Here is a 23735-nt window from a genome sequence, read left to right as displayed (position 1 = left end):
TGAAACCAGTCAGGCCCATATAATGGCTGTAAATAAACAGAGTTTCTAATTCCATCTTAACTCATCACATCAAATTATTTCAAATTGTTTAGTTGTAGAATAACAACATAACGTGTTGACGTGTCAAATTTCAAATCCTGGAGAAAACAGCACATACTTTCTTTCAGATGAAGCAATCAGATTCTTATGCAGGGAGAGATGATTCAAGATATGAATGAGTCACTGCACAATGCTCTATTGCTCCATGTCTATCCTTCATCTCATCTACTTTTCCTCTCAGCTCATTTCTGCTGTTCTGTTGTTAATGTCTCACTGCAGTCCCTCACCACCAGCCTCCCCCCTTTGAGTGCCGCATTGCTGTATCAAAGTAGGGTGAGTTCATTACGCACACAGTCTTGGACTGTGCCTCCACCTTTGCAGGAGCACAGATTATCTGTTTGCTGCGGGGAGAGCAGAGTGTGCCTGTCAACTGCAGGTAAGAGGCCACAAACATCCTCCTATTTAATTGTAGATTTTAACCATACTCATAATTAAAGGCATCTTACTTTAGACAACTGGGCGTAACTGTCAACAAGCAATTATTATTGAGAATGTAATATACCACATATCTCTAGTTTGTCAAAAGCTATAAATGACTTTAAATGGGTGGCTTGACTGATAAAAAAAAGAGATAAACTGAAAAAAAAATTATTGTACAGTATTTAATTTATTTATTTTTTTTTTATGTTTTATAGTACATGTACCTAAACATCCTTAAAACAAGATACATGTACCATACAAAGTTTTTTTACAGAACATTTTTATTTTTGTGTTGTTTTCTAGTAAAAATATACACATTCTTTAAAAAATTTAAATTTAGTTGAAAAGAAAAACTACATTTTTTATATTTTGACTAGTTTTCAGAGAAATCTAATTTAGTGGAGTTTATGCTTAATAAAACTATTTGCCAATGGGTTAAGAAAAAAGACCCCATTGGTATTTTGTATTATTTTCAGCATAAACCCCAATAAATTGTGTTAGATTTCTCTAAAAACAAGATTAATGTGTAATGTAATTCTGCTTTTCAATTAATTTGTTCTTGTTTTAAATATGTTTTGGTTTGTTTTTTGTTTGTTTTGAGTTTTCTTTTTTTTTTTTTTTTTTATACCAGAAAACAAGACAAATGATATTTTGCAGTGTACTTGAGAAGCACTTGGGTTATGGAATATTAAGTCTTGTTTTCTGAGAATTCTATCAACAATTTGAGAGTGTTGTGCTCAAAGAACTAGAAAAAACTATTTGCCATTGGGGTAAGAAAAATAAACTTAATTCAATATATACTGTATTCTCTGAAAGCTAGTCTTAAAGGGATAGTTCACCCAAAAATGAAAATGTACTCACTTTCATGCCATCCCATGTGTATGACTTTCATTCGTCTGCAGAACACAAACAAATATTTTTTTTTACATTTCTCAGCTTTTTAGGTCCTCAATGCAAGTGAATGGTGGCCAGAACTTTGAAGCTCTAAAAATTACATAAAGGCAGCATAAATTAATCATATGACTCCAGTGTTTAATTTATAGGTATGTCTTCAGAAGTGATGCTATCACTTTGGGTGAAAAACAAATCAATATTTCAATACTTTTTTATATAATTCTTCATTTTCACTTTCTGACTTAAGCAAAAAAAGGACTTAAATATTGATCTCTTTCTCACCCACACCAATCCAATTGCACTTTTTGCCTTTATGTGATTTTTGGAACTTCAATGGTCTGGTCACCGTTCACTTGCATTGAATGAACCTACAGCCATGGCCGAAAGTATTGGCAGTGACATAAATATTGTGTTTTGCAAATTGTTCTGCTTCAGTTGTTGTGGTGTCGATTCACATTGTTTCTAGATTATTGTGCAGAGTGATCAGATGCATTATAAATAATTGCAAAAAGCTTAATTGAACAAACTTATCTTTATCACAAAAACCCAAATTTCACAGTTTTTTGGTCCTGGCACAAAATGACCAGCTAACATAATTTCACTAATCATATCAGCAGCACCTGGGAAAGTGTGAACGAGTACTAGTCTGGTGTCTAATCACTCAGAGCAGAGCAGACTGTTTGCTATAAAAGGTGGGAAGAAGTGCTTCCAATCGTTGTGTTCTTGTTAGCAATGGTTACCTCTAAAGAAAGATGTGCAGCCATCATCACTTTGCATCAAAATTGCCTCACGTGCAAGGAAATTGCTGCAAAGAATATTGGACCTGAAAGAACCATTTACTGGATAATCAAGAACTTCAAGGAGAGAGGTTCAACTCCTGAGGTGTCAGCTATGGAACCGTGTCACCACTAGTGCAGAGCTTGCACAATATTGGCAGCAGGTTGGTGTGAGTGCATCTGCACACACAGTGAGGTGAAGACATTTGGACAATGGCCTGGTGTCAAGAAGGGCAGCAAAGAAGCCACTTCTCTCCAAGAAAAACATCAAGGACAGACTGAAATTCTGCAGGAAGTGCAAGGATTGGACAGCAGAAGACTGGTGCAAAGTTATTTTCTCTGATGAAGCCCCCTTCCGACTGTCTGGGACATCTGGAAAATCGATAGTCCGGAGAAGAAAAGGTGAACGCTACCATGAGTCCTGTGTCGTGCCAACAGTGAAGCATCCTGAGACATCCATGTGTGGGGTTGCTTTTCATCCAAGGGAGTGGGCTCTCTCACAATTCTGCCCAAAACACTGCCATGAATAAATAAAGGTATCAAAACAACTTCTACCAATTTGGTGATGATCAGTGCATTTTTCAGCATGATGGAGCACCATGTCACAAGGCAAGAGTTATAATGAAGTGGCTCGGAGTTCATTAAATTGAAATTTTGGATCCGTGGCCAGGCAACTCCCCGGATCTTAATCCCATAGAGAACCTGTGGTCAATCCCCAAAAGGCAAGTGAACAAACAGAAGCCCACAAATTGTGATCAAATCCGATCACAATTAAGTCAAGAATGGATCACCATCAGTTACTGTACACTGCTGTACAGTGCTGATATATTTTTCTAATTTTCTAAAAATCTTAATTTGCATTCTGCAGAAGATAGAAAGTCATACACATCTGGGATGACATGAGGGTGAGTAAATTATCTGAGAAATTTCCTTTTTGGGTGAACTATCATTTAATATGTTATGCAGTTTTGCATTAATCTTACTGATGATGTTTCAAGAGATCAAATAGCTTAAGTTATGCTGTATCATTCTGCAAAGCTTGTTCAGTTAATTTCACCTTGTGCTTTCTGTTTTAAAGAATAGCTTGCACTGATATCTACAACTTTTTATGACAGTCAAACCTTGAAGTAAATGTTCTGTTCTGCCTAATCATAGTTGATCTTGAGCAGGAGAACACTCCTGGCATTCCCATCCTATCTTCCAGCCCTGTTTGATCATGGGGAAAGCGAAGGTTCACGTCAACATCGTGGTCATTGGCCATGTTGATTCTGGGAAGTCCACCACCACTGGCCATCTCATTTATAAGTGTGGAGGAATTGACAAAAGAACCATTGAGAAATTTGAAAAAGAAGCTGCAGAGGTAAGATAAGTGGATATCAAGAACTTCATGTTTACTTCTCAAAACTGTTTCTTTTTCTACTTTAAGAGGTCTGGAGTCAAATTACTCTTGCATTTTGGCAGTATGATGACTTAATATTTGGAGTCTGCATGACAATTTAAAAAGTGATTGATAAAAAATTGAGAGTAGATTTACACTACCTCGTCAGCATAGCCAATTTGCTAATGCGTTGGGAGAGTTGTAGACTGAGTTGAATAATGGGCAACTCCAGCCCACTTACTGTGTAGGGTAAATATGTAAGAATCTGATTGTACATCACTCTGTGCCTTTCTCTGTGGTTTTGCAGTGGAGAGTGGAGTGAGAATTGCTGTGTAATTATATTGAGACATTTGCTCTTTGGGAGGCGCCATTGGAGATGAAAGAAAAAGATAAATGGATTTCTTAGTGTTGCTCTTTTGAACATTCTCAGCCTTAGATGGCTCACCCACTGACTGTCTAATAGACAGAATGATGCATTTTAAACACAAAAATGGTAAGGATTGGCTAAAATAGGTAGATTTGAAGAAGATGTGCTGTCCTAATTTAGAGGCACTCTTAATCAAATGAAAACCTTTCTACTGTAGGAGTTTTCCTCATTTATTCAGTTGAGTGTTTATATCCCTCCAAAAGCATGCGTGAATGCAGCGTTTCAACAGCTGGCTGATGACATCGCAGACATGGAGAAACAACACCCGGACTCTCTTATTATTATTCTGGGAGATTTGAATAAAGCTAACCTCACCCATGAACTGCCAAAATACAAGCAACTCATCACATGCCCCACCAGAGAATGAAATATATTGGACCACTGCTACACCACTGTAAAGGATGCATATCGTTCTGTCCCACATTAACCTTTAGGACTCTCTGATCACTGTCTGTTTTATCTTCTCCTGACCTACAAGCAGAAAATTAATGACTGTAAAGAGATGGAGCAATGAAGGAGAGCTGGAAATACAAATCTGCTTTGACTACACTGATTGGAGTGTTTTTGAGGCTATAGCCACAGACCTGGATGAACTCACAGATACTGTTGACATATATCATTTTCTGTGAGGATATGTGTATCCCTACTAGGACATTTTTATAATTCAATAACGATAAACCATGGTTTACAGGAACACTCAGACAGCTTTGTCATGCCAAAGAGGATGTTTACAGAAGTGGGGTTAAAACATTGTACAATCAGGCCAGGAACACATTTACTAAAGAAATCAGAGTGGCTAAAAGAAACTACTCTGAAAAGCTGAAAAAACAGTTTTCAGCCAATGATCCTGCATCCGTGTGGAAAGGCCTAAAAAGCATCACCAAGTACACCCCCTCACTCGTTAGAGTCATCTAACAGCTGATGAACTGACTGTGTTTTACTGCAAGTTTGAAAAGCCCAGTCTCACACCCTCCCCCACTGTGATCTTCACTTCATACACACACACACACACACACACACACCAACACCTTCTGGAACCCCCCACCTCCACAGGTCAGCTGCCTCATCCGCGATGGTGACGAGTCTGCATACAGATGGGAGGTTTATCAACTGGCTGTCTGGCGTGGTCACAACAACCTTGAACTGAACATAACAGTGGCGATGATAGTGGACATCAGGAGAAATCCCCCTGCACTCTCTCCCCCCACCCTCACCATCCTGAACAGCACTGTGGCAGCAGTGGAGTATTTCAGGTTCCTGGGCTCTACCATCTCTCATGGCCTGAAGTGGGACACCCATATAGACCCCATTGTGAAGAAGGCTCAGCAGAGGTTGTGCTTCCTTTGCCAGCTGAGGAAGTTCAATCTGCCACAGAAGCTGCTGACACAGTTTTACTCGGCCCTCATTGAGTTTGCCCTTTGTACATCTATAACTGTCTGATTTGGTTCAGCCACCAAATCAGACAGAAGGAAACTACAATGTTCAGTCAGGACAGCGGATTGTTGGTGCCCCCATGCCCACCCTCCCAGGCCTGCACGTCTCCAGAGTGAGGAAACGCGTAGGTAGAATCACTCTGGAATCCACACACCCAGCCCACTCCCTCTTTGAGCTGTTGCCCTCTGGCCGGCATGCCAGAGCCCTAGGACATCCAGGCACATTAACAGCTTTTACCCTCAGGCTATCCATCTCATTAACATTTAAACTGCCTCAGGACTCCCCCATAGTACAATAATGTAAAAACATAACTCATGTACATATGTAAATTCACATATTTAATTAAATAATTGTACATACCCCTACCTTACACATACATGACCACTTACACATTTACATATGCTATTCTGTTATATGTCCTATTATTTGTATGTCTATTTATACTCTTACCTTGTTTTATGTTCTGTGTCTCACTGTAATGTTCTGTGTGCACTTGTTTCTCCAATCAACAAAAAATGTATATAATAAAAAAAAAATCCTTGCGTACATGAGAACACATGGCAATAAAGCTTATTCTGATTCTGATTTGATTGACTGTTTTTTGTGCAACTTCTGGGTGCACAGGTTTTCTAAGTCTACTTTCAAACAAAGATTTGTTTACCAGGTTGGTACAATAACACTTCAGAGGAAGAGCCAGTCACAGGTTTTGCCAAATTATGCCAGGTCCATGTCATCACATTTTTTTAAGATTTGAGGCAGATAGTACTTAGCAAGTAAATGAGACATCCTCAAGCACATCATATTTTTTAAGTAATTTATTTGGTGTTGCCTGTACGTCCTTTCGCAAAGACTAATGCACCATTATTTGAATGAGGTGCCGCTTTGTTGCACGCCTGTCCATTTTTTACTCTACCAAAAGCATAATTTTAAAAAACTTTGGTTTGTCATTTCAAAGCAATAGCGATGCCAGGATTACATTTTTCATGTGTCTGAAAAAGTTGTGGGTGGGCCAATATTCTCTTTGAAAAATACGCACTCACATTCATTTGCGAAAATATGCATTACTTGAATTGACCCGTTTCATGTGACTTCACTGTTACCGCGCCACCATATTTGTGACCACAACCTTCAGTGTGCTGCCCATGGGATGTGGCAAAATTTGTGAAACCTTTATTTCTATTTATAGAAAATGTACAGAGTGATACTGCTGTTTACTTAGCAGAGAAAAAAACAAAAAACATTTTTCTTTTAATAAAGTTATATATTTCATGTAATATGACTTAATTTGACAGAATGAAACTGAATAAGATCTTGTTACTCATGCCAGCATGCTATGAAAAGAGAGAATACCTTTAGTCATTGTTTTGTTTGCATGTGTAATTAGTTCTTATGTACTATTATTATGAGGCACCTATTGTATCTGTTATTATTCAGGCTGAGAGTCAATGGCAGCCCTATGAACTGTAAATAGGACATTTATGAAATTTGGCACAATGATAGAGGTGGTCATGATTAGCCCTCATACCAAATTTGGGGCCTCTAGGTCATACTCCATAGCACCACCACCATGTCAGATATGAACTTTTCTTTAGTGCACATCTTGTGAAACATTTGTCCTAGAAATAAAATTTTGCATCTGATTACACTTCATTCCAATGAACCCCATACATTACAACTCAACCCATTACAGTGGCCGCCATCTTGAATTCCGTCATTTATAATTGTTTTGCTTCTCTTCTTTGAAATTTCATCTGATTTGCCCAAACAATGGCTCAAAATAATCTCCAGACCAAGATGCACAGATTCAATAATACATAATTTAGATTTAGTTACATTAACACAATATTAACGAGGTAAAAGTAAAAATATATGTATTGATGCCGCTATATATCTGCAACAATTTGACGTATCAGAACAAAACTTGGTATGCTTCATCGGGACTGTGACCTAGGTGAACATGCAAAGTTTGGAGACAACACCACCTATGGGTCAAAAGATGTGAAAAAGTGCTATATTGCCCATAACGTTTGACCTGTATGCCCTAATATCCTGTCTATGGATTTTATGGATCATGAGGATTTCAACAATAACAAATTGTATCATATCAACCATACTGTTCTTCAACCAAAGTTAGTTTTATTAAAAAGTGAGATATATTTTAAAAGCATTGGCAGATTTTTAAATAAATATGCATCATTGACATTATGTCCTGAAGATAACCGAGCAGTGTGAGAGACAGTCCCACCTATAGTTCAAAAGATAACTTTCACTTGTGTGCTGACTCTAAACTCTAGATGACTCGTTGCCATTGTTGAGCCTTAGCAACCAAGTGGCTCTGTGTGATAAACACTTGACTTTAATTCCAAAGGTTATGGGTTCCATTCTTGCCTCTGCAAGTCATGCAGTATGTAGTTCTGGTGATTTTATGATGTGCTTACCTGGTTGCTGGTGTTTTAAACAATGAAATAATAATTTTGTTCTCTTTTGAAAAGTTATATGAATACAAAGTTGATCATGGTGACTGTTGTGTTTGGCATTAATTAATTTTCTACTTGATATATCTAATGGTTAGTGTTAATGCTGTAGCTCTGTGGTGCAGTGGATAGAGCATTGACTTGTGGACCAAATTGGCATATATACTGTATATATACACACAAACACAAGGTGAGTAACAGAATACATGTAATGGGAATACAAAATATAAGTAAATGTATTCCTCTACATTACAATTAAAATAATTGGTAATTAGAATACAGTTATATTCAAAAAGTGTCTTGATTACTTTGCATTTTATTTTCATTTGTTTCATTTAATATTTATTCCTTTCAGATGGAAAACGTTTATCCATACAAATGATGCGATCCAAAGTGCATTTGAACAGCAGTGAAACACTTTCTTATGATGTGTTACATTCATACGAGCAGACAGAGGAGTAAGTTTGGAGCAGAAGAAATAGAAATAAACCTTGTGCAAATTGTCAGCTTTACGCTAAGCTAAAATGCTATTTCTAGCCATTTTACATGAAAATGCTACCAGACAAGATCATATTTTTTTTATCAAGGAAATTCACATTAGATCATAATTCATTTTTTTCTTGTAAGAACTTTGATCTTAGGGAAGAAAATTTATTCTTGATAATAATTTTTGTATATCAAAAAATATCAAAAAAATCCTTAAAACAAGATCAATTTGATTGATCTTGTTTTAGAAACAACACTGCATAAGATATTTCGGTTTTTCAGAGAATGTATTTTTAACATGTCTTACTGTTCTGGCAGATTTTTTATAGTCAAAACAAGTGAAAGAAATCCTGTGGAAAAAATAGCAGAGCTGAAGAAGTAATTCAAATTATTCAGAATATGTTACTAACCTTGAGTAATCTAACGGAATGCGTTACAAATGACATTTTACAGCATGTATTCTGTAATCTGTAGTGGAATACATTTAAAAAGTAACCCTTCTGACCCTGTCTTTTATTATGTTACTTTGTTTTTATACATGTGCAAAAGTAAGTCACCATTATGGTGATTAGTGTTCTCTTTGCAACTTGAACCTTCTATAATGAGTATGTTTTCTTTTAGATGATGCAATAATGTTTCAACATAACATATACAGTTGCACGGCGATGGGAAAGAAAACAGTTTGCAAAAAGCAGGTTATGCAGATTGTGAGACGAGATTGTACATAAAATCAATGATACATTAATTGATCATGGTAATATATGCAGTTTTCTGTGGTATAGTTTAATTTTGTTGACATAATATACAACCTGTGTTGTTTGTCGCTGGTTTTCAAGGAAACTATTAGCTAAATAATTCCACTGTCACAGTGACAAAACTGCATTTGCATTCAGTTGCATGGCGTGTAAGAATAGTTTTTTTTATTAATAATTTGATTATAAATTATAAATATTATAATTAGTTTAATGCTATTTAAAATGTATTTTGGACCCTATTTAAATTTCAGTTAGCATGTTATGTTTTGGAAAAACAACCTGAGAGCAGAAAACCCTCAGGATAGACTGAACAACCTGGCACCCCTCTCATTACAGAGATCTCATGGTGACTGCCATTGCAAGAACTTTTGGTAGTTTTAGTAGTTTTTACTAATTTAATGCTTGATTTGAATAATGTTTGTGTTTATTTATTTTTTTAATAACTTTTTTTTAAATAACCATATAAAACTATTTATAGATAACCCTCATCACAAACCCAAATTATTAAGGGGGGTCCTAAAATAGTTCTGTGCCCGGGGTCACTAAATTATACTTCCACTGTAATTCTGAATTTCATTTGATAATTTTACATTTACAAAATCTCAATTAAGTATACCAGAAATCATCCCAGTGGACCCTTTCCGTGTATATGTGTGTGTGTGTGTGTGTGTGTGTGTGTGTGTGTGTGTGTGTGTGTGTGTGTGTGTGTGTGTGTGTGTCAGATTGCTGTCATCAGCTGGAAAACAACATATGACTTGTAATGCTAATAATGACCAAAAGATGTCTGTAGAGCTCCACTTATTGATGCCCTGTCTCTCTCTCTCTCTCTCTCTCTCTCTCTCTCTCTCTCTCTCTCTCTCTCTCTCTCTCTCTCTCTCTCTCTCTCTCTCTCTCTCTCTCACTCTCTCTGTGTGTGTGTGTGTGTGTGTGTTCTGCATTGTGAGTGTGTTATCGTCTCAACCCTCCAGCTTTTGAGTGTGTATGTTTAGCATTGCCACTAATTTATTGGTTTTGACAAATGTACGAAAAAAAAGCATTGTCTTGAGATTTCACCAGTTCAATCTTGTGTTTGTGTAAGTATGTGTGTGAGTGGGTGTGTATGTTTTGCACTGAGGATGTTTTAGAGAATCACCCTTTTATTTTCTGTCTGATTTTTATGGCTGATTTATTGATTGTATTTGACAGCAAAAAATCTGTATTTGATGCTCTCATCTTTCCTATTATTTTTTTATTTTATTTTTCATTTGTGAAGCCTTTAGGTTGTGCTTAGTGTTGTGCAGTGGTTGCGATGCTGGTGCTTGGCCCCATAATTGCTGCTTGCAGATGTATTGTTTTATTTGTTTGTAGATGTTGGAGAGACACAATTTTAATCAGTTACTGGTGACATGATTGTGAAAGAAACAAAAATAATTTTTGGAGCTATTCACACCCTGAGATATATAATTCATATCTGAAAAATAAGAATTAAGTAAATTTTTGGCAAAAATTTCTATTTGTGATTTTTCAGCATTTGTGATTTCTTAGGCTGAGAGTGTCAGGGTTCTGCCCTTCATTTTGGGTTTTTTTCCCTTTTGTGACAGAGCCCGGACACATATGTGTGCTATGTCTGTTTTATGTCTTTTGTCTGAATTCAGCCACTTCGGTTAGTTTGATTTATTTACTCTGTGGCTGAATTCAGACACTTGTGTTTTGTCTCGTGCTGTGTGAATGAACTTGGGTTTGTGTTTTCTCATTCCCTTGTGCATCCGTGTCTGTCTTCAGTGATAACCCTACCCTCTCGTTTTGCCTTGTTATCTGTCTGATTATTAGTCGATTGTTTTCACTTGTCCTCCTTGTTATCACTTTGTTTTCTTCCCTATTTAACCCCATTGTTTTTTTTTTTTTGTTCTGTGCCAGTTCATTGTGGATTTCTTCCCTGTTAGGTGTCTGCCAGTCGGTTCCTGTTTGTCTGTTCCAGCCCTGCTCCAGCCCAGCCTGTCATCTTCTTTGTCACCCTGGACTGTGTTTTTCCCCCTTCCAGGCATTTTTTGTTTTTTTGTTATATAATTTTCGATAAATAACAGCCCATGTCGCTACTCTGAATTTGAGTCCTGCCAAAGCATCTAAGTAGGCATTTGTTAGCCAGAATAATGTACTATATGGACCAAACTTCTCGCTGATATTCAAAAGGCCAAAGCAGAGTACTAATCACTATACGACTATCACTATATTGGCAGATGGGAAAGGGTTCCTTTAAGTATGCCTGGGTTCTGGACAAGCTGAAGGCCGAGAGGGAGAGAGGAATCACTATTGACATCTCACTCTGGAAGTTTGAGACCAGCAAATACTACATAACCATAATCGATGCTCCAGGACACAGAGACTTCATAAAGAACATGATCACTGGAACATCTCAGGTAAAACAGTGCTCAAGCATTCTTCCAGTTATCTATAAAAAGTTCAGTTGTGGAAGAATTGGTGGCATATTTCAGGTCATTCCCATCCAATCCCTGCCATACCTTACCTACCCCATGCCAAACTTTACCATCAGTAGTTTTTAACAATGTGGCTCTCGTTCTTTCCCAGGCTGATTGTGCCGTTCTAATTGTGGCAGCTGGGGTGGGTGAGTTTGAGGCGGGCATCTCCAAAAATGGGCAAACGAGGGAACACGCCCTGCTGGCCTACACACTGGGTGTCAAGCAGCTGATTGTAGCCGTCAACAAGATGGACTCCACAGAGCCTCCATACAGTGATAAACGCTATGATGAAATTGTTAAAGAAGTGAGCGCCTACATTAAGAAGATCGGCTATAGCCCTGCCTCCGTTCCTTTTGTCCCTATTTCAGGCTGGCATGGTGACAACATGCTGGAACCATCCTCTAATGTGAGTCTCAATTGCATGTGGTGTTTTTGTGTGTGTGTGTGTGTCTGCTTTGACCCTACCAATTATATTGTATAAATTGCACCTAATTATGTATATACAATCAGTACATACAGTAGTTCCATATCCATATACCATGTAGCACTCTACACAATGTTTTGATATAATTACGTGAAGAAATTTCTCTAAATATTTGATGTCATAGGCTAATCGCTTAGTATGCTAACTACAAACACAAATAGAAATGTTTAATTTGATAATTTGTTCCTTTGGTTACTTCATGTGATATGTCATGCAGTAATATAGCTTCCTCATCATTAATTCAGGCGCGATTGTATGATTTACTATTAGGTAGCAAATAGAATACCTAAAACAACTTTCATCCAATGAAATTGGTTTACTGTCCTAGTGGGACAGTATTTCATGGGAACTGAATGCATGAGACCTGTCAAAATACTGGCAATTACCTTTTAAGCAAAAACCGGATGAATAAAATTATCCTCTTTGTGCTGTACAGATGCCGTGGTTTAAAGGCTGGAAGCTTGACAGGAAAGAGCAGCACGCCAGTGGGGTTACTCTACTGGAAGCTCTCGATACCATAATGCCTCCAACACGTCCCACTGACAAACCCTTACGTCTGCCCCTTCAAGACGTGTACAAGATTGGAGGTGGGATTAACCATAACCAAATAGATAGTACCATGATTTGTGATAGATCGATATGGACATAGAATTCTGATTTTATGGGGTGATTATTCATTAATATTTTTTAACCTATGGCAAGACTCGGAGTCCAGAAACCCAAAGTTCCTTTCAAAGCTAGTCAGTCCACTCAGTGGCCAATTTGGGAATGCTCGGGGGCTACTATTTTCTATGGATAAAAGCAGCATACTGTAGAAATACAGCTCCTATGTACTTGAATGTGGAAAGACCAAAATCTCAGAAACGGTTGATCAAAATTACCATTAAATAACATATTTCGAGTTAACAGTAAAATCTGAAAACAGTTGTATCATAAATTGTGCTTAATTAGCTCCGATCATACAACAAAATATTTTTTTTCAGCTGGTCCATCTAAAGCACATTCACATTCTCGAGTAAACTGACAGGCAATGTCTCAAAAAGGTCATTGGCTCTTTTACCAGTAAGGCAGGACTTTAATACAAGAGGTCCGTCTCAGCTAAACTGTCTCTGAAGCCCTTCTATCTGATATGGACTCAGTGTAACTGCTGTATAATTGTAAATAAATGTAAATAAACAATAGATCATTCTGATTGGGTAAGCCACATTTGAAACTGTTGTAAAATGGCAATTAATACACACTTTTCTTTATTAAAGAGGGCCTAATATGCTTTTTGAGATTTTACCTTTCCTTTAGTGTGTTATAGCTGTTTGTGCATGTAAAAGTTCTGCAAAGTTACAAAGCACAAAGTCCACACCAAAGGGAATTATTCTCCCACAGGAAACACTGCTCCTGAACTACATGAAATGCTTGGTTTGTAGTCCAGCCATTCATTCTGTAAAGTATCTATGTCATTATGTAACACATTTGCATAATGCCCACCTAAGGGCTACTCTGGCCCGCACTCAAAGAAATGTAGTTATAGCTGTGGCCAGGATGGATTGGGTTAGTATTGTTGCCAGGTCGAGAAGACGCTGTTCTTCACTGCTAAAGAAAAACATCTTTGTTTGGACTTCCAAAGGCAGATGAATTGATGTATCAGTGGTTAAAATTTATTTATATCACTATTTCTCAACAGTACAATCAATGCTGGATTTTCAAGACAATCACTCCTGAAAAATGGTGCAGTTCCCACTTTGTTGGGACAATCTGGCACTTCAGGATCACAACCTGTAAGAAGGCATGATTATTTGTGGATTTATCTGCTACCGAGAGTTCAGATGTGGAGTTGTGTATTGTATCTACGGTGTACAACCGGTGCACATCTGAAGGCCTCTGCTAACCTGCGAGCTAATGTTATTGTGTTGAAATAGTTTTGCTAATCAGCTGCGGGCCCACTTTTATCTACAATTGTGTTGAATTAATTAGTTTTACAGATGGTAATTTTACGTCTGCAATCCATGGTAGTGCTCGGCTAACATGCTTTGTAACATTATTGTTTAGATAAGGGTTTACTATTCAGCTGTGGGCCGGCTTTTACCTAAAACTGTGTAACAAAATGGTCGATCTCAAGAGTCTTTATCAGTGGTAAAGTGTGGAGGTTTACTTATAATTACAATCTGGAATGTTACGGCCGCTATCCACGTTAGTCCATGGCTAACTTGCTCACTATCTCTCTAATACCCATGGTAATGTCCCAGCGGGAGTAAGCCTCTGTACTCTGTTCATAGTTCTGGCTAAAAAAGTTTGGCTACACCCATTCCAGCAAAAGATGACTAATTTAGATGCACTGTGTCTTTTACTTGAAGCTTTGTTAGGTTCACAATAATCAATGGTGTACTTGTAAGAAAGCTACAAACTTAAGACTTACCACTGTGAAACGTCCTGCTCAAGTCGTGCTTGTGAAGGTGGTTTGGGTCGATCAGCTTGTTCTTCCAAACTTTCATTATTGGATTCGGTCTCGAACTGGTTCGGTTTACAGCTACTCAGGAAGCCTGCAACTCAGTTATGGTTAGGGGCGTTACATTTCCGTCACACGCTCTAAGCTGTTGACCAATCACAACAGACTGTGCCAGCTGACCAATCAGAGCACACTGGGCTTATCAGAAAGGGGGGCTTTAAAGAGACAGGAGCTACAACAGAGCTTTTCAGCCAGAAGGTGAAACGAAGTGCTGCAGCAATGTACAGTATGAGAAAAATAATGTGCTTTTTGAACATTAAAGCATGTTAATAAAATTATGAACCTGTAAATTAGCATAATATGGGCTCTTTAATGCACCAACATGCTACATTGCTTGGCAACCATAAACAGCCTAGGATATTGTGGAAGGATCATTTATTTTGATATTCATTATAATTACAAAATTTAGATATTTATTGAACATTTGTGTCTTTATCATATTGCTGTTACTACAATTTTATAAAAACATTTGTATTGTGTGTAAGATCACCCTGGTAACCATGGTAAAATTAATGTAATGCATGGCCTTTGTGGCTAATTGGTTTATTAGTTTAGGTGTCAGGTGTATACTCTTATTAGATTATAAATCACAAAAAAGATTTATACTTCAATATAAGCCTTTGAGTCAAATTTGTACTTTCTTCGCCAGTCCTCTGCACTTCAGGTTGGTTTGGTTCAGCTACAAAATCGGACATCAGAAGATTACAAAGGACAGTTCGCACTGCTGAGCGGATTATTGGGTGCTCCTTGCCCTCCCTTCAAGAACTGTACACTTCCAGAGTGAGGAAAGGGGCTAGTAAAATCACTCTGGACCCCACTCACCCAGCCCACTACCTTTTTGAACTGTTGCCTTCTTTTAAGGGTATAACAGTTATGACCCGGATCAGATAAGGAGAAAGAAAAACCAGGAGTCAAGAAGTTCAATTAAAGAATCCAAAATTTACTGAAGAATAGTTTGCAGTGAAATTGGTAGAGCCAGAGGCAAAGTCTCACGAGGAGATCGAAAGCCAAATCATACATTACACAAAATCTTACATCAATTATACCATTTGCAAGGAGTACATTCTATTATTTCACTCCTGATTGGCTAACAGAGCATAAAGTCACAACATATAGATAGCTATAGCACATCAACATTAATCAGCGCAATTGTCGTCCTGGCCCGAGATTTACATCTGAAGTGACCTTGCAGATGGTCTCGGGCGTCTTCGAGTCTGCCTGCTGTGTCTCCCTGGGTTCAAAACCTGGGTAGAAGGTCAATACGCACACACGAAACACTGATGAACGACAGTTCTTCTCTGGGCACAAGGGAACCAGAGCACACATTTATCAGGTCATTTTAACCAAAACAGTGAGATAAGAAATATTCACCCCTCAGGCAAAGGAGAGGAAAGAAATAATAAGAGAAAATTTACACTTCTACTTATTCAAGTGCTATTACATAGGATTTTAAATCATATAATTAGTCATGGACAGGTAAAAATCAACCACAGAATACATCTGGAACATATGTTTAACATTCTCCCTGGTGTCTCATCTCAAGCTTATTCCCAAGACGACCTTCAAGTCAGCCTCCGTGCAGAACAGAGAGAGATGCTTCAAGGAATGTGCATGAAATCAAAAATTAACTCTTAACACACATATGATTCAGGGTATATTTCAGTTATGCATAAGAAAAATAAAATTGATTATGTGATCATGCATATAGTTAATTCATCATTTTATTAAAGAAGTTAAGCAACAGAATATAGATAGATATTGATATAAAAGGATATATATATGTATTGATATATCTGAAGAGACAAGGGATTTCGACCCTCACACTTCACTTCTGACTGGCACTACAGAGCATTAAGCAACAGAACCGGCAGGAACAAGAACAGTTTTTTCCCAAAGCTGTCCATTTAATTCCAGTTAAAACTATATTATAATTACGTGCAATACACAACCTAGTCAATTATACTATTTAACATATCATTCCTCTTCTGCATTACATTACCTTTCACTGTATATAACAGATTTGTATTTGAACATACTTTATGTATATTTTTGTCTTATTGTGTATATCTATATATACTTCTATTTTTATATTTCTGTTCATTTTTTTTTTTATTATATTTTTATATTATTATCTCTGTCTTGTTGTATTGTTTGTGCACTGGAAGCTTCTGTCACCAAGAAAAATCCTTTTATGTGGAAGCATACTTGGCAATAAAGCTGATTCTGATTCTGAGATAATGCAACAAATCAGGACAAGTCTAGAACAGGATTAATTACATTCACACATAACTCACACATAAGCTACACATAAGCTTTCTCAGGCACTCATTGAGTCTAAATAGATGCATAATTTACATAGTTTCAGTAGTAAACCAAATGACAAGTTATACCATATTGTTAATGTGTTGTACTTGCTATAGTTTACTTCCATGTTGTTTCTTCATCAAATAGTAATGTCAAATGTAAATCAAGTCAATCACTAAAAAAACAGCAATACCTTGAGGAAGGAATAGCATGTATAATATGTGTGTGTATGCATATGTAATACTGATAAATATCACGTGATGCCACGTCTTTGTCTTTAGGTATTGGCACAGTACCGGTGGGCAGGGTGGAGACTGGTATCCTGCGGCCCAGCATGGTGGTGACCTTTGCCCCAGTCAACATCACTACAGAGGTGAAGTCTGTGGAGATGCACCATGAGTCTCTGAGTGAAGCAATGCCAGGAGACAATGTGGGCTTTAACATAAAGAATGTTTCGGTAAAGGACATAAGAAGAGGTAACGTGTGCGGGGACAGCAAGTCAGACCCGCCCCAGGAAGCATCAAGTTTTACTGCACAGGTGGATTAATACTCTATTTTAGCTTGTTTATTATCATGATTTTTTTTTATCTCTGAATTTATATTCTTTCACTCGTTTACCCATCAGGTGATTATTTTGAATCACCCTGGACAGATCAGCGCAGGTTACTCTCCTGTGATAGACTGTCATACAGCTCATATCGCCTGCAAGTTTGCTGAGCTAAAGGAGAAGATTGACCGTCGCTCTGGCAAGAAGCTGGAGGACAATCCCAAAAGCCTGAAATCTGGAGATGCCGCCATTGTGGACATGATCCCAGGGAAACCAATGTGTGTGGAGAGCTTCTCTCAGTACCCGCCACTGGGTAAGAGTTGCTATGTCAGAGTTGCAATTGCATTACTCATAAACAATTTACAGTGTTATAGCAAAGCAACGTGTACTGTATACTCAGTCTACACATAATCAAGATGAGATAAAAGAAAATCATGTTAAAATCCTTCTCAGGTTTTTGGTCTGACTCATACTGTACTTTACCAAATCTTCCTCTTCAACACAAGTTCATTCTAAAATTTCACTGGCAGTGCTGTGCTCCCTTTCTCTCCTGATTACATCTCTTCTAACATGCAATTCAGATTAAATTGGTTATAAGGCATGCTTTATAATCTCTCATAACTTTTAACTGCTGTTTCCCTGCAACATATCATTGTTATTCCATATTGTTCTTATTATATTTTCCTAATATCTCATTTAAAAGTCATATTCACTAAGCTGAATCTGGCTAAAAGATGACTGTGATAAGGTTGAAGTCCATAGACTGCTTCATACACTTACACACCACAGATAAAGATACTAGGGGTTTCTCTGAAAGCAAAGGCAGCTGCCTTAGTGCCTCACTGCTCAGTCAGTCAATGATTTCACAGGCAGCGTTTTGTGTCTATAAAATAGATCTTCAAAGGACACTGGTTTCAAAAAGCCAAGCCACGATAAAGTCATGTCTAATCACCTAAACCAAATTCAAGTGAACTATCAAAATAACCAACTATTTAGTAAATACAAGTTACACATTTCAATCATCAGTAAAAAAAAAGAAAGAAAGAAAAACGGGGCATTTAAAAACTATTTATTGCTTTCTTCTGCTCCTTGAGATGCCATTTTTATTCTTTCAACCATCCAGCAAATCACATGCATAAGATTTTGGGATATCAAAGGCAGCGAAGGCTGGATCTTTAATGCCTTCAAAAACTAAACAGATGAAGACATATAAGCAAACTGGATGTGATGCTAATTTTGGGACATGCCTTGATGCCTCCATATAAAGCCTGCGAAGGCAGCATTTGCTAGCTTCCAGATGCAGCCTTTGTCTCCCAGTCATCAACCAAATCATGTATTGTTTTGTGCAAGGACCCAGGTGATTATAGTAGCAGGGCTCAACAAAAGGAAGTTTCAAGCCAGTTCTCAGGCCACACTGTAAAAAAATATTTTTGTGAGGTGTGTCTTTTGCTGACTGCCAGAAGGTGCGAGAGTCTGCTGCAGCTTACCAGGAGATGCCTGTTCTTGCTCCAGAAGGCACCTGAATTTGCTTCTGATGCCTAGTCCGCTGCAGTTTTTGTCACCACTCATAAGAAGAGGTGGAAGAAACAGATCCCAGTGCCTGTGCTTGTTGCAGCTTCCCAGAATGGCCCTGAGTCCAATGCTGCTCCCCAGGAGGGGCCTGTTTGCTGCAGTTCCCCAGGAGGGGATCCAAGTCTATTGCAGATCTTCTTTTATTTTCAAATAAAAGTCCATTGATTAATTTTTGTGTTTGGGTCCTACCTCCAGTTCTGTGACAGAACAATCTGGCCACTACTGAACCCAGCAGACATTATGGGCATTCTTTGAAACCCTGTTCCCCTGCTGTCCATGCAGAGAAACTTTTTTAATCTTCACCACGGGGAGAGGTCGGTGAGGAAGTATGCCACGGAATTCCTATCAGGATCCTTTCAGGTCATGTTTTTCTAAATGGGCTTGGAGGTGTCTTTCAGAAATAGACCTGGCTATCAACTTGTGTGAGTTCATCTCAGCATTTGCCTTGGATGACTCTCTCTCTTTGCCCCGGTCTGAGGCCAACGATACTCCCACACCAGAAGTGATCACCACAGCAGTTCTTCCCACTACTCTGAAGAGGAGTTGGAAGAAGAAACAGGTCCTGGTGCCCGAGTCTGTTGCTGACCGCCAGGAGGCACTAGAGTCTGCTATTGACCACCAGGTGGTGCCCGAATCCACTGCAGTTCTTCCCACCACTCTCAAGAGGAAGATGAGGAGGAAACAGATCCCAGCACCTGTGTCTGTTGCTGACTGCCAGAAGGTACCAGAGTCTGCACCTGTTTATGCTGCAGCACCTGAGGAGGGGGTCAGAGTCTGCTGGAGATCTAAATTTATTTATATATTTTTTTCTCCCCTTTTCTCCCCAGTTTGGAATGCCCAATTTTGAATGTGCTCTAAGTCCTCGTGGTAGCATATGGACGCATCTCAGTTGCCTCCGCGTCTGAGACCATCAGTCTGCACGTCTTATCACATAGCTTGTTGAGCGCGTTAGCACAGAGACATAGCGTGTGTGGAGGCATCCACACACAGCTCACCACGCGCCCCATCAAGAGTGAGAACCCCATTATAGCGACCAGGAGGAGGTCACCCCATGTGACTCTAACCTCCCTAGCAACCGGGCCAATTTGGTTGCTTAGGAGACCTGGCTGGAGTCACTCAGCACGCCCTGGATTCTAACTCGCGACTCCAGGGGTGGTAGTCAGCGTCTTTACTCGCTGAGCTACCCAGGCCCTATCTACTTTTATTTTTAAATAAAAGCCCATTGATTCATTTCTGCGTTTGAGTTCTACCTCCAGTTCTGTGACAAAACAATCTGGCCACAAATGGGCCCAGCAGAAATCATGGGCATTTTTTTTTTAAACTCTGTTCCCCTGCTGTCCACAGAGCATTCTCAGGTCAGTGACAAGTATATAGTAGAGAAGTATGACTATTCAGATGCAGCAAAAGTCTAACAAGGTTAATGAGACTAGTAACAAGACACACCTAGAACAAATCAACAAAGAAAACAGGAAACAAGGGGAGGACTTTAAAATAAAAGAACACTATAAACCTAGTGCCCTCTACTGGACAATAGAGAACATCCCATATATGAAGACTAGTCCAACCAAGCTAGCAGAACTCAGAAATGACTTAATTCTGCTCACATTCAAATACACTCACCTAAAGGATTATTAGGAACACCATACTAATACTGTGTTTGACCCCCTTTCGCCTTCAGAACTCCCTTAATTCTACATGGCATTGATTCAACAAGGTGCTGAAAGAATTCTTTAGAAATGTTGGCCCATATTGATAGGATAGCATCTTGCAGTTGATGGAGATTTGTGGGATCCGCATCCAGGGCACGAAGCTCCCGTTCCACCACATCCCAAAGATGCTCTATTGGGTTGAGATCTGGTGACTGTGGGGGCCATTTTAGTACAGTGAACTCATTGTCATGTTCAAGAAACCAATTTGAAATGATTCGAGCTTTGTGACGTGGTACATTATCCTGCTGGAAGTAGCCATCAGAGGATGGGTACATGGTGGCCATAAAGGGATGGACATGGTCAGAAACAATGCTCAGGTAGGCCGTGGCATTTAAACGATGCCCAATTGGCACTAAGGGGCTTAAAGTGTGCCAAGAAAACATCCCCACACCATTACACCACCACCACCAGCCTGCACAGTGGTAACAAGGCATGATGGATCCATGTTCTCATTCTGTTTACGCCAAATTCTGACTCTACCATCTGAATGTCTCAACAGAAATCGAGACTCATCAGACCAGGCAACATTTTTCCAGTCTTCAACTGTCCAATTTGGTGAGCTCTTGCAAATTGTAGCCTCTTTTTCCTATTTGTAGTGGAGATGAGTTGTACCCGGTGGGGTCTTCTGCTGTTGTAGCCCATCCGCCTCAAGGTTGTGCGTGTTGTGGCTTCACAAATGCTTTGCTGCATACCTCAGTGGTAACGAGTGGTTATTTCAGGCAAAGTTGCTCTTCTATCAGTTTGAATCAGTCGGCCCATTCTCCTCTGACCTCTAGCATCAACAAGGTATTTTCGCCCACAGGACTGCCGCATACTGGATGTTTTTCCCTTTTCACACCATTCTTTGTAAACCCTAGAAATGGTTGTGCGTGAAAATCCCAGTAACTGAGCAGATTGTGAAATACTCAGACCGGCCCGTCTGGCACCAACAACCATGCCACGCTCAAAATTGCTTAAATCACCTTTCTTTCCCATTCTGACATTCAGTTTGGAGTTCAGGAGATTGTCTTGACCAGGACCACACCCCTAAATGCATTGAAGCAACTGCCATGTCATTGGTTGATTAGATAATTGCATTAATGAGAAATTGAACAGGTGTTCCTAATAATCCTTTAGGTGAGTGTATGTGTGTTTTTGTGTTTTCTAGGACGTTTTGCCGTCAGAGATATGAGACAAACAGTTGCAGTCGGTGTCATCAAAAACGTGGACAAGAAGATCGGTGGCAGCGGAAAAGTCACCAAATCGGCCCAGAAAGCTCAAAAAGTTGGCAAATGAAGTTACCTTTTCACCTCAGGCCCCATCCAGCTCACTCAGCCAATCAAATGCCCCCCACTTTCATCTGGGCATGCTCAGTTTGCTCCCTCGTGTGCTTGAAATATATTACTCACTGGATGCAACTGCTGGACTTTGATGGACTCAAGGTAATAATGTAATAAAGTACTGATATTAATTATCATATTTTGATTGGTCGCACTGTATATTCCTCCATGATATCAGACTGATACACATGTTGTGCATGGATGTCTGTCTTGAAATAGGCACGGCATCTATTAAAAGAATGGAACTGGTATTGTTCATTAGTGTGTGTGTTTGTACATTTGAAAAGGGAAGAAATTAAAGTGTGTTTGTGTGAATGAATGCCACACTTTGACCAAGATAATGCTAATGTTTGAGATTTACAAAATAAATAAACAGCTGCTAGAAATTTTGTATTGTTTATAAATGAGCTTTGATTAGGGGCTAATCAATCCAAAGCACCACTTGTCTCCTCTGCTGTCAGGTTTTATCATAAGGCCTGAATTCTGACCCTTATAGCTGTAACAACTGATAAACAAATAAAATATCAACAAAGCTCTGAGTTTATAAATTAAATATGCTTTGTGTGTTTATTGTATCTGAGAGAGAAGAGAAAACATTTCTAATGTCTTCTACAACTGGCATTGTCATTTGTTTCTTTTGTGGTCCACATATTCTACTCTCAGACTAGAATTGGACATTTTGGGACCTATACTAAGACAACAAGAAATGAGCACCAGATGAATCCTCACCTGCATACTTAAAGAACATACTTTAATAAAGGAATCATTCAACCCAAAACGAAAATTCTCTCATCATTTACTCACCCTCACGCCATCCCAGATGTGTATGACTTTCTTTCTTCTTCTAAACACAAAGATCTTAAGAAAAACATCTCTACATCTCTATGTTTGGTCAAAGGAAACGTTGAAGCTCCAAAACACACATACAAGCAGTATAAAATGAATCCATATGATTCCAGTTGTTTAATACATTTCTTCAGAAGCGATATGATGTTGTGGGTGAGAAAAAGATAATTATTTAAGTCCTTTTTTACTATCAATCAACCCTTTCACCATCCCTCCTATTCGTGTTGATGAGAGGTCTTCTTTTGTTTTTTGGTGATTTGCATTCTTCGTTCAAATCGCCCTGGGCTGTTGCGCAAATATGATTTATTTATACTTTTTCTTTCCTTTATTCCTCCCTTTTTTCTCATCCCTCCCCAGTAAGTGGTGATATGCACAAATGTTTCCATTTTGGGTGAATTATTCCTTTAAGGTCTGAGAATACTTTTTTTTTTGCATCTCATGACTCAACGTCAGATGTGGAATGCTTTTGGTAAATTCAAATGACCATCCTTGAAAAAAACTTAACAGGTTTCTGGGCACAGAATATAAGCATAATTCTACTTTCTATATAGTTGAATATACCTTTTTTCTGACTTGTCTCTGCAAATGACATGTAAAATATGTAGTGATTCTGAGGCTAATTTATAAACATTCCAAAAAATATTAATTTATTTGAATGCCCCAAACAATATTTATTGTATTACAGCTGATGGAGATAAACACACCAAGCTAAAACTAATAGGCTAAATAAACAGTCATGACACAGCAACACTATGCACAGTACACAGGCTATATAACTGAGATTTTGAGAGAAAGGCCCATCATTCAAATTTCTGGGACATAATAATAATAATAATAATAATAATAATAATTAGA

At 38.5% G+C, this 23735-nt stretch overlaps 1 protein-coding gene across 1 annotated transcript; it reads left to right on the top strand.

Annotated features, from left to right (window-relative positions):
- Positions 1 to 390: 390 nt before the first annotated feature.
- LOC127619192 (elongation factor 1-alpha 2) lies at positions 391 to 22747 on the top strand. Its single transcript, XM_052091996.1, has 8 exons — positions 391 to 475; positions 3345 to 3549; positions 11360 to 11539; positions 11709 to 12005; positions 12520 to 12670; positions 17169 to 17425; positions 17513 to 17747; positions 21863 to 22747. The coding sequence occupies exons 2-8, from the start codon at positions 3406 to 3408 to the stop codon at positions 21988 to 21990; spliced, it is 1392 nt and encodes a 463-aa protein (XP_051947956.1). The 5' UTR covers positions 391 to 475; positions 3345 to 3405; the 3' UTR covers positions 21991 to 22747.
- The last annotated feature ends 988 nt before the right edge of the window (positions 22748 to 23735 follow it).

This window comes from Xyrauchen texanus, chromosome 25 (genome assembly GCF_025860055.1).
Source record: "Xyrauchen texanus isolate HMW12.3.18 chromosome 25, RBS_HiC_50CHRs, whole genome shotgun sequence".
In the NCBI taxonomy this organism is placed as follows: domain Eukaryota; kingdom Metazoa; phylum Chordata; class Actinopteri; order Cypriniformes; family Catostomidae; genus Xyrauchen; species Xyrauchen texanus.
The sequence above is the reverse complement of the archived record's forward strand: the minus strand, read 5'-3'. Positions and strand labels throughout refer to the sequence as shown.

Excerpts from the sequence above, each read along its gene's own strand:
- LOC127619192 (XM_052091996.1), top strand. The coding sequence starts at position 3,406 with ATGGGGAAAGCGAAGGTTCACGTCAACATCGTGGTCATTGGCCATGTT. Across the intron at positions 11,540-11,708 it reads TGATCACTGGAACATCTCAG|GCTGATTGTGCCGTTCTAAT; the intron begins GTAAAACAGTGC and ends GTTCTTTCCCAG. Across the intron at positions 17,426-17,512 it reads CATCAAGTTTTACTGCACAG|GTGATTATTTTGAATCACCC; the intron begins GTGGATTAATAC and ends TTTACCCATCAG.